General features: G+C 37.6%; 1 protein-coding gene across 1 annotated transcript; it reads left to right on the top strand.

The window, feature by feature from the left end:
- The first annotated feature begins 2,465 nt into the window (after positions 1 to 2,465).
- Positions 2,466 to 3,530, top strand: LOC148198442 (uncharacterized). The gene has a single exon (XM_088115808.1). It carries the CDS (start codon positions 2,466 to 2,468, stop codon positions 3,528 to 3,530), a length of 1,065 nt encoding a protein of 354 aa, XP_087971934.1.
- The last annotated feature ends 8,344 nt before the right edge of the window (positions 3,531 to 11,874 follow it).

Genomic DNA, 11,874 nt, shown 5'->3' with positions numbered 1-11,874 from the left:
TCTTTCGAAAGTTTATAAACTTCTTTTTTTCCACTGTCATGTGTCTTGAACAACCATTGTCAGGATACCACATGGACTTCTTAGATTTTGAACTTATCTGAAAAATAAAAAGAACAAGTTAATTTAGGTACCCAATAATTTTGTATGGGTCCTTTGGGTTAGTTAAAAAAATTGAATTATTTTATAACTCAAGTATATCTTCTGTAAGGAACACCATAATGTTTTATTTTACATTTGTTTGAGGTATGATTCTTTTCCATGCAATAAAGACAAGTAACAACATTTGGATTCCTATAAGTAATTCCTTCTTCTACCCAAACTCTACGGGTTATTTTATTTTTATTTTTATAATTATAATGAGGAACATACTTATTTTTAACAACCTTTTTTATTTGTAAAGTATTTTTACTACATTCAACATGGGTTTTTTATTTAGTAGCTTTTTTTATTTGTACAAGAAATACATTCATCATAACTAGTGTATTTACCTTTTTCATAACATAAAATTTTGTTTTTCAATTTTTTATTTTCTTCAAGAATATTTTCAAATTTTAAATTTAATTCTTTAAAATTCTTTTTCAATTTCTTGTGAGCAAATATCTAATTTTTCAGATTCAATTAATAATTTTCTTTAGTATAAAGCAATTCACTATCACTATAAATAGAATCTTCAGAATCGCTAGAGGAACTTACTTGACTTTCGGATATATTGTCGTCTGCCATTAAACAAATATTTGCTTGCTCATAAGAATCACTTGAGCTTGATGTTGATTCATTATCATCATCCCAAGCAATGTACATTTTCTTTTTCTTCAAGAATTTCTTTGTATTTCTTTCTTCACCCTTCTCTGGATTTGGGCAGTCAGCTTTGACATTTCCTTTCTCTTTGTAACCATAACAGCGATATTTTGAGGAGGATTCTTGTTTCTCCTTCTTCCCGCTTTTGAATCTTCTCTTTCTTTTAGGCTTCATGAACTTGCTTAACTTTTTTATGATGAGACTCATATTTTCTTCATTTTCATCAGAGTCCTCATCTTCTTTAACATTCTTTCCTTTATCAACCTCATATTCGAAGGCTAGCATCTTTTTCTTGTCTTTTTCTTCATCCTCATTTAGTCTTCTAAGATCAAGTTCATGTTCTCTCAACTTATCAAATAGGGCCGCCATAGACATTCGAAGGCTAGCATCTTTTTCTTGTCTTTTTCTATCTTTCATTCTTTCATTATTTTTCATCTAGTTTCACCATGATTATGTGAACTAAACCTTCATTATTGTTGGGGAACCATTGTAATCCTTTGAAGCTCTCATGTATTAAATTGATTCTTTATAATATATGCTTTCTTTCATTAATTGTTAGGGTTTTTCTTCTATACTTTATGCATGCTTTGTTTAACTCATCCAATTGCATGATCATTGATGTTATTTGTATGGACACATATAGGTATATATCTAGACATGAAGAAATTCTCCCAATAGTAGTATTACCTAGACATAGGAATATGATGGTTGGTTGCCTTTAAGCTTCTGTGCAAATGTAATGCATGAATAATTGCTAGGGAGGCAAGACATTGTAAACTAGTGATTAGGAGTAGGCTTTCTTCACCATGACATTGGGTTTAAGGTAATTTCGAAACTGACATTAACATTAATGAAGAAAGATGAATTCTTGAATACATGAGAGTGGATAGGATGACTTGGTAAACCCCAATAACATAATCATTCATATTATTCATCAACTGTTTTTGCATTGTTCAAGTCCATTGATCAAAACCTTGCATTCATAGTTCAACAACAATATTTTCGGTTACAAGTCTAAGATAATCAACAAATCACATAACTGTTTAGGTCGTGAGTCCTTTAGGAAAATACTTGGTCTTACCATTTTTATTACTTGATACGATTCGGTTACGATTTCCGAGGGTTAACAAGTTTTTGGCACCGTTGCCGGGGACTCGTGGTTTAACTATTCTATTTATGTGATTATTGATTAACTTTGACTTGATTTTTCTTATTTTTATCTTTCTATCTTTTTGTTTTTTATATTTATCTTTGTATCTTTTTAGTTTATCTTTTGATCTTTTTGGTTTTTATTTGTATCTTCTTATCTTTTCAATTCTATCTTTTTATCTTTTTAATCTATCTTTTCTATCTTTTGTGCTAACAATTGTTTCTAGGAACTTGTTTTCTTGTGTATGCAGGATACAGTTAGAACTAGGAACAAAATCACTTCGGAACCTCTTCTTGAAGGCTTGGACGAAAGTAGAAGGAGGAGAAGAGTTCGAACTTCAAGAGAATTATTCCCTCCTCCAGAGATACTTTTACAACCTTCACCACAAGGGTCAAATCAAAGCATTGAAGATATGGCCGAGGAGAATAATGGTAGACGCACTCTTGCAGATTACACCATTGTGGTTGGCCCTCAACATTTTAACAGTATAGTAAGGTCGAGGGTCAATGCCGCAAACATGGAGGTGAAGCCGGCGTTGATACAATTGGTGAAGAGCAACAAATTTAATGGGATATCACATGAAAGTCCATATGAACATCTCACCACATGCAATGAGATTTGCAACACTGTGAAGATTAATGGGGTGTCGGATGAAGCAATAAAGCTTAGTTATTTTCCTTTCTCATTGGGAGGCAATGCTAAGTTATTGTTGAACTCTTTTCCAGAGGGTAGCTTTACTGAGTGGGAAGTCGTGGTTTCAAAGTTTCTAAACAAATACTTCCCACAATCTAAAATCAACAAAGGAAAGCAAGAGATTTCTTCTTTTAGACAAGGCATGGAGGAGACATTAGGTCAAGCATGGGATCGGTATAAAAGCTTATTGAGAAAGACTCTCACGCATGGCTTTGATGAAGCAGTAGTAGTCCTTTTTTTCCTTGGAGGTCTTGGTTCACAAACCAAGTTGATGTTAGATGCGTTAGCTGGAGGTAATATCAAATGGAAGACTCTGGAGGAAGCAACCGAGTTGATAGAGCATATGGCTACTAATGATAACGAGTTGCACAGTGAAAGAGGAACTCCAATTCAACAGAAAGGGGTTCTACAATTTCAATCAAATGATGCCTTGCTCGCTCAGAATAAGATCATAACTCAACAGTTGGAGAATTTAACAAAGACACTTGCTCAATTGCCAAAGGAGCTAAAGGGAGTAGCACAAGTTCAACAACAACAGATGTGTGAACTATGTGGTGGTGACCATATCAATGGTCAATGTGCTTTTCTAGTGGAGGCTTTAGAAGATGTAAATTTCATGGCCAGTCAATTTCCATATCGCCAAGGTAATTACAACCAAGGGTGGAAACCTCACCCAAGCATGGGTCAAGGTCAAGGACAAGCTGAACAATCAGGACAATTCAACAGGCCACAACAACAACTATCATTATGGCAACAAGTGTCTGCACTCAATGAAAGATCAACAAAGCTGGAAGAGACTCTTCAACAATTTATGCAGGTGACTATTTCCAACCATAAGAGCACTGAAGCGGCCATTAGAAACTTGGAGATGCAAGTTGGCCAAAGCTAAGAAGTTGGAAGATATGCCTGATAAGAGTTTTGGGGCTAATACTGAGGTTAACCCTAAGGAAGAATGTAAAGTTTTAGTGAGTGTGGATGTTGAAAGAGTTGAGTTAGAGAGAAAAGAAGAAAAAGAAGAGAGAGTAGAGAGAAGAATGTAAATCCAATTATTCTTGGAAGACCGTTTATGAAAACGGCCAAGGTCATCATCAATGTAGATGAAGGGATGATAGTGCTTCAAGATCAAGAAGAAAGGGTGGTCTTTAATGTCTTCAAAGAGGAGCAGCAGATGCAAAAGGAAGAGGCTAGTCATAAAGCTACAGGTTAATATGTACCCATGACTAGCTTTAAAGTTGCAAAGCCGGGCTTCAAAGGTAAAAATTATTTCTTGTCACAGGTTAGGAAAGAAGAAAAAGATGGCAAAGAAAGGACGGTTCATGATGACTTGATGCAAGCACAACTCAAACTTGGTAAACCTGTAATATTCAAGGAAAAATAATGGGTTGTGAAAGAGTATAAAGATAATGGAGTGATAGAGATTGAATCTCCATATTCAAGGAGAGTCAAGAAGGTGGACCGGAAGCAGCTGATGAGTTGGTGTGATGATAGTAAGATGAGCACCAACATTGAAGATGGAACTTAAGCTTTATTGGGTCAAGCTAGTGACGTTAAAAGAGCGCTTGCTGGGAGGCATCCCAGTGATTTGAGAACATTAATTTCTTTAAATTTTATTTTTGGGTGATGTAATTTTATAAACTTTGGACATTTTTTTTTATTTTTTGAGACTTTTGGGTATAACATCTATTGATGGATGTTAGGTGGTTAAGTATCTACTGAAGGATACTAGGTTTGTTGCACCTACTGATGGGTGTTGGGGGATTTTGGGTCAGGCTCGTGACATTAAACAAGCGCTACCTAGGAGGCAACCCAGTTGATTGACCTTATTTTTGTTGTTTGTTTTGATTCTGGTTTAGTTGCATGATAGGGATTGAATGTTTGAGTGATGGGAGAACTTAAATGCAGGGAGTGAGTGAGAGGAATGATTATCGGACACCGAGGGCGAGCTACCGTGCCACTCAGCGGTAATTACAGCTGAGCGTAACACTTGTAAATTGGGTAAATTGGATTGATTGAGTGAGGCTCAGTGGGAGTAAGGCCCATTAGGGTATTTTTATACTCTAGGGCGTGAATTTACCTCTATTTTCAAATTTGCTTCTTCCCACACACTCTTAAACACTTTCTCAAGAGTTCTCTACATTTTTTCCCTCTTCCCTCTTTACAAAACCTCTCTTCCACTCACTTTCTCACTAGGTTTCCATCCAAGTTTGGGGTTTGGTGAGAGCATTGCTATTGAGAGCTGATTTCTTCACATTCCTAAAGCATTTTTCATTCATCTAGCATCTCCACTCAAGTGAGTTCAAGCAATTTTCATTCTAGGGTTCTTGAAAGCATGAATTGAGATGAACATGGTTGTTTAAGCATGATTCTTTAGGGATTTTGATTTTTATGCATGATTTGATGAATTAATTGATGTTTGAACCGATTAAAAGGCTTGATTTGGGTCTGGAACTAAGAAGATTGCATGAAGGTGGAGAACAGGACATTCTAAAAGGAATTTTGCAAAATCTACAGAATCGCTGTTCAGCGGAAATTTCCCCTGAGCGCGATTTTGGCGTAATGGATTTTTTTGGCTCTTTTGCTTGCTGGTTTGAGGCATAGGCTGCGTTAAGGGGTTCTGTTTGCCCTCAGCGGTGATTTGGCATGGTTTTAGGGTGTTGTTTGTGGTTTACTAATGATTAACAACATGTCTTGTGGTTTTGTGAGTTGTGTTTGATGTAGGGATGACCTCCTCATCTGGCAAGAGATATAAGACTATAGGATCCAAGGGGAAGGATAAGGAACCAGAACGCACTCATTCTAGCAAGTTCCTTTCCCGCAAGCATGAGAAACATTTTAAAATTGTCCAAGATAGGAGGCTCCTAATGGAAAGGAAGGCTGGATTGATTCTTGAATTAGTTCCAAAGTTTGGAGAGCAAATGGTGAGTAGGAATTGGAGGAGGCTAGCCCCTTACCGTGCCTAGCTAACAAAGCAGTGGTGAAAGAATTTTACACCAATGCAAGGAGGTTGGGTGATCATCCTGCTGAGGATTACTTGAGCTATGTTAGAGGCCACGCCATTTGGTATGATCCTGACTCTATCAATAGATTTTTAGATACTAAATGGGTTGGTGAGAAATGTTAGTTCGCTCTCAATATGGAGGAAGGAACAAATTTTAATGATGTAGAGAGTGTGTTGTGTGTGCCTGGAGGGAATTTTCAGAGAAATAGGAATGGTGCAGTGGTGAACATTAGGAGAATTGATTTAACTTCGTTAGCAAAGTATTGGATGGCTTTCTCTCATGCCAACATTCAGCCTTGCTCCCATGTGTCTGATATTACTGTTAGCAGGGGACTTCTTTTATATTGTGTGCTCAGAGGGATGAGCATTAACATTGGCCAGGTGATAGCCAATGAGATACAGGTGTGTGCCAACATTATGAACACCAAGGCACCTTTGGGACACCCCTCTTTGATCACGCACCTATGTGAGTTTGCTGGAGTGAAGATCTCTGTTCCACCATCTGAGAGGCTGAGAAAAGCTATTGATGAGGCCTATTACAGACAGTACTATGGAGGTGATGAGGCAACTCAGCCAGTACCACCATGCCGTCCTCGTAGAGGAAGAGGACCACCACAGGGTCAGGCATCTGCAGAGATTCATGAGGTAGAGCCATTTCAGATGAGGGACATACACATGTCTCTTATAGATGCTTAGATGCAGTCGATCCACAGAGGGTAGGTGGCCACTGCTGAGATGATTATTGGGATGTATGATACACCCCCAGCACATAGGTGGACCATGGATGAGTTTCATAATGTGGTAGCGTGGCCAGAGGAGCAAGCCTAGGGCAGTAGAGCTGGAGCAGTTGAAGCTTCAGCTATGGATGATGATGAAGATGATGAGGAGGAAGACGCATTTGAAGATGCTGAGGATGATGAAGAGGAAGAAGATACAGATGACAGCATAGGATGAGATAACATCTACTAATGGATGTTATCATTACTAGAGCAGTGTTGAGAGGGTCGCACCTCCCACAAAAGTTGTGCATAAAAGAATGCAGTATAGTACTAGGAAGTGACTCCTAGGTCGTTTCTCAGGGACCAATATTGTGGTTCAGTCTCAGATTAAACACGTAGTGGGGGGGTTTGTAGTGTTTTTGGTTGCGGATAAAATTAAAATTTGAAATCAAACACAACCTAATACGACTGAAAACATTAAAATGAAAATTGCTTAGAACAAATTAAACATGCAACAAAGAGCTGAACAATTTTAATGCAACCTGAGAGTGGCGACAATTGAATTGAATGAGAACATTTATCATTAAATGCTTGAATGAGTAAGGAAACATAAAACCCCTTCCGTGACACCATTTCTTTTCTCCTTAGGATTTAATGTACTGTATGCTTTTCTAATGACCACTTGCTACCATGAATCAACATTCTACCTCTTTTACTGTAAAAGTGTCTCCCAAAAATCAATCAATCATAAGCCCCTTAGTTAAAAACCGTGACCATGTGTGTGATTCAATGCTCCCAACCGTGACATGGTCACTACTAATAATGCTAATGTTATGCTACTCCAAATGAAATGCCTTTCTATTGCTATAGCCAAACGAATCAATCCTCATGTGCTTCCCCTATTTCCGTGAATGACTTTGGAGTAAACCCTTATCACGTGAAAGTAGTAGCTCTTCTCGGTGACACCCCTCCCTCCAATCTCAAATCATGCAAGAGCTCTCTTTGTTCCCAACCGTGGCAACTCAAGCTTCCAACACGTAACCATGCACACCATATCACCTAACACATTCAACCGTTCACCTCCAATTCATTCTCTGCATGAAGCCAAATTAAAAATTCTATTCTAATGCAAAATCAATGTTGCATTTTCATGTGCAATTCTATACGGCTTTTTACTTCCAGCTACCATTCTCCCATCAAATCAACAAGCTTTACATCCACTAAAGAAAGAAATAGAATAAACAAATGAAACCTTACCTATTAACGTGTTGCACCATGAGCTTCACAAGGGATTAAAATACACTTCTTTTCTCTCCCCCAAAAACCGTGAACTACTCTAAGAAAGGGAATAGGAACCATGCAATATTCAAAGCCAAGACCCACTTCCTTTTCTCTTCCAAAACCGTGACACATACTACAATTTAGTTTCCACCTTCATTTTTTATTCATCACCACATGAGCTATACTTCTAGACAAACCTTTTTCTCATTTTTTATGCAAATGAATGTTCTTTTCAGCAGGCATGCCGTGACCATTCCTCTCACACATTATACTTTATTCAAGCACACCAAAGACTTATCCCTTCCTAAGACAATTAAACAAATATCATATCCCAACAATTATTGAACATGGCCGTGTAGTCACAGTTGCTGAACGAATAAAATAAGATGCAACACATAAACTAAACAATCCAATACAATTCATAGTGGAAATAACATACATAAACACGTTAACAGCAAAGAGGATAAAGCTACTTCAATCAATGTTTTCCAACGTGTAGAATAAGATTGGTTCAAGCATTAAGATACAAACAACACCTATTGAAGCTAGGCTCTTTTCCTTCCCTTCTGGACACCATCTACAATGAAAGCTCAACCATAAACTCTTCTCAGTGGCAGCCAAACGTCTTCTCCTGCACGTTGCCCTCCAACCAATTCGGTTCTGGAACTCCAGCAGCAAAAGCTTCCCAGTAGCTTTCCAAAACCTTCCCCAGAGAGTGTGTGTATTCGTGAGTGTCTGTAACTAAGAGTAGTGTCCAGACTCCCAGTAGCCTTCCATTTTCCGTCACAGCTGCTGCCTTCTCTGTTCCAGCTGTCCAGCCCTCAAGAAAAAGTTCTGAATACAATCGTCTCCCCCAAAACTCAAAAGACCTAGAGCCGTAAAAAAATGTGTGGCAAGTGGAGGCTGGCTCCCTCCCTTAGGCCGTGAGTTCCCTTTTAATAAGGGTGGGGTCCACACAAAAACCCTAAGATGCCAAGTCATCTTTCTCTACTTTTGGGTCTAGTCTACTTTATCAAAAATTGACCCAAAATGTAAGAGTTGATTCAAAAATTCTAAACTACTGAATTACAATTTAATTAATTCTAAAATATCTGTGTGGAGAGTCTTGAATTTAATTGCATTCTTCCTGATGTCCCAAAATGTATCTCCAAAATTCTTCCTGTAATAAAAAATGCACTTAATCAGCTCAGAAAACCCAAATTAGCACAATTACAAATTTCCGACCAAATTAAGCAGAATTCGGAAAATGGGGAAATAACAGACAATTAAACACAATTCCCTGGTTTATTTAAGTGTAATAAACTAAATATAATTCAAGAAATAACGACTCATCAAGCAGGATCTTTTCTATCTTTTGTTTTTGTACTATTTAAATTATTTGCTTCTATTAGTAGAATAGGGTTTGATGTACTCAATTTGAAACTGTGTCTGTTATGATGGTTTACTTGTGACTTATTTTGAACATGATTTGAAAACCCTTTTTGATGTACTCAATTTGTTCTATTCTTTGAACCTTTAGATTTGAACATGATTTGAAAACCCTTTTTGAAAAGCTTTACCTTCAGTTGAGTTGAGAATATTTTTTGGTATTGATAAATGTTCAAGTTTGGGGTTGTTGGGAAGTCTAGAAAGGGAAAATAACAAGCATTGAGCCAAGAGCTAAGCACGTGAAAATCAAAACAAAAAGAAAAGAAAAGAAAGAAAAAGAGAAAGGTTCAATGCAAAAGAAAGTTGGGAAGAAGGAAGAATGGTTTAGATGATTCACTTAACTTAAGGATTTTATGATCTAGAAAAAGCAATTTTTTTGATAGCCCAGCCACATTATAAGCCATGGAAAAGTCCTTGTGATGATACTTACTTGTGAATGTTTTTTGTTGTGGTTAAATGAAAGGCAAAGTTAATTCATGCAACATTGTGATAGTAAAGTGGATGAGTGACCTCTTATACACTTGTGTGTTTGAGTGAAACACTTTATCTAGTGAGGAAAGATTCCATGAACACGTAAGAACATCTATGCTTAGTTGATTGATCATTCATGAAAATAGCATTTGTTGGATATTATGTGATTGCGTGAACACTAAAGCATATGCACATCTTGATTGAAGTCTTTGTGATGAGCTAATTTAAGTACTTACTTGTCTTGAACGAAGGAGTTTTGAATGTGGTGAACCGTTGTGTGGATTGGTAGAAGATTGAGTTACATCTTGTTTGCTTGAGGACAAACAAAGTTTTAAGTTTGGGGTTGTGATAATAGTTGAAAAATTGTTATTTTTATACTTAAAATTGACCTTAAAGACAACCTTTATGACTTAGAAAGTAGCTTGGAATCATGCTTTTGTTTATATTTTTGAAATAAGAGAGTTGGATGGATTTTATGCTTGGTTTTCCTTGATTTTGCAGGTTTTAAGATGAATTGAATGAAAGAAGTGAAGTAGGAAGAACTTGGAATCAAAAAAGGAAGTGAAAAGTGCACAAAAAAAGAAGACACAAGTACCGCTTAGCGGAAATTTCCGCTGAGCAGTGTTCTTGAGGTCCCGTAGTCACCGCTGAGGGGCAAAAATGCAGTTGAGCGTCAAATAGAAGAACGCGCACTTACCGCTGAGCGGTATTTACCACTGAGCGCCATTTTTATGGGCCCTGGGCCACTTTTCTGTAATTTTTAGAATAATATATAAGGTTTTAGTCGACCTAGGTCAGTCATCTTTGGCTGGAACGAAGCATAATACACTTTCTTCACCCCTTGGAGGAGGATTTTTGATGTTCAAGCTCCACTCTTCAAATTCTAGGGTTCTATCTTTCATTCTTTCATTATTTTTCATCTAGTTTCACCATGATTATGGTGAACTAAACCTTCATGGTTGTTGGGGAACCATTGTAATCCTTTGAAGCTCTCATGTATTGAATTGATTCTTTATAATATATGCTTTCTTTCATTAATTGTTAGGGTTTTTCTTCTATACTCTATGCATGCTTTGTTTAACTCATCCAATTGCACGATCATTGATGTTATTTGTATGGACACATATAGATATATCTAGACATAAAGAAATTCTCCCAATAGTAGTATTACCTAGACATAGGAATATGATGGTTGGTTGCCTTTAAGCTTATCTGCGAATGTAATGGATGAATAATGGCTAGGGAGACAAGACATTGTAAACTAGTGATTAGGAATAGGCTTTCTTCACCAAGACATTGGGTTTAAGGTAATTTAGAAAGTGAAATTAACATTAATGAAGAAAGATGAATTCTTGAATACATGAGAGTGGATAGGATGAATTGGTACACCCTAACAACATAATCATTCATATTATTCATCAACCGTTTTTGCATTGTTCAAGTCCATTAATCAAAACCTTGCATTCATGTTTGTTTTTCATAGTTCAACAATAATATTTTCGGTTACAAGTCTAAGATAATCAACAAATCACATAACTATTTAGGCCGTGAGTCCTTTGGGAAACGATACTTGGTCTTACCATTTTTATTCCTTGATACGATTCGGTTACACTTACCGAGGGTTAACAGGACCGTGCAAGAATACGTCCAATCTCCGAATGGGAAAGGACTTCCGGAATTGAACACGAAAGGACTGCCAGAATCGAACGGTAGCAGACTGTTGGTTCCGAACGTGAGAGAACGAGCGGAACCTAAAGAGAGAGGACTTACCGAGCCGAACGGGAAGGGACAACTGGAAATAAATAGTAGCGGACTGACGGATTCAAACGTGAAATGACTGCTAGAACCGAACGGTAGCAGACTGTTGGATCCGAAAGTAAGAGAATGGGTGGAACCTAAAGAGAGAGGACTTACCGAGCCGAATGGGAAGGGACTACTGGAATCGAACGTTAGCGGACTGACAGATTCGAACGTGAGAGGACGGCCAGAACCGAACGTGAGAAAACTGTCGGAACCGTATGGGCTAGTACTGGAAGGAAGAATGAAGGCTTTGGAAGGAAGGGTAGATGGAAGAATCAATAGCTTGGAGAGAACAATGGATTCTGTAAGAAGGTGGGCTAGCGAAAAGAACAGGTGGTTTGCAGTTTTTGATTCATCGGCTAAAGGGAGAAAGCGATGTGAAGTACTAAAAGACATCAAAGACCAATTCCTCAAGGCTTATGATTCTGGAAAAGTGGTGACCAGAATGTTGGACGAAGAATGGAAGACATTGAAGGAGGTTTTACCACCACCCAAACATCCAAACCTCAATTGGAGGGCAACAACAAGTGAATACC

The sequence above is a fragment of the Vigna umbellata genome, chromosome 5, assembly GCF_029865625.1.
Source record: "Vigna umbellata cultivar VRB3 chromosome 5, Vumbellata_1.0, whole genome shotgun sequence".
Classification (NCBI taxonomy): domain Eukaryota; kingdom Viridiplantae; phylum Streptophyta; class Magnoliopsida; order Fabales; family Fabaceae; genus Vigna; species Vigna umbellata.
Note: the sequence above shows the minus strand (reverse complement) of the source record. Positions and strands in the feature narration are given on the sequence as shown.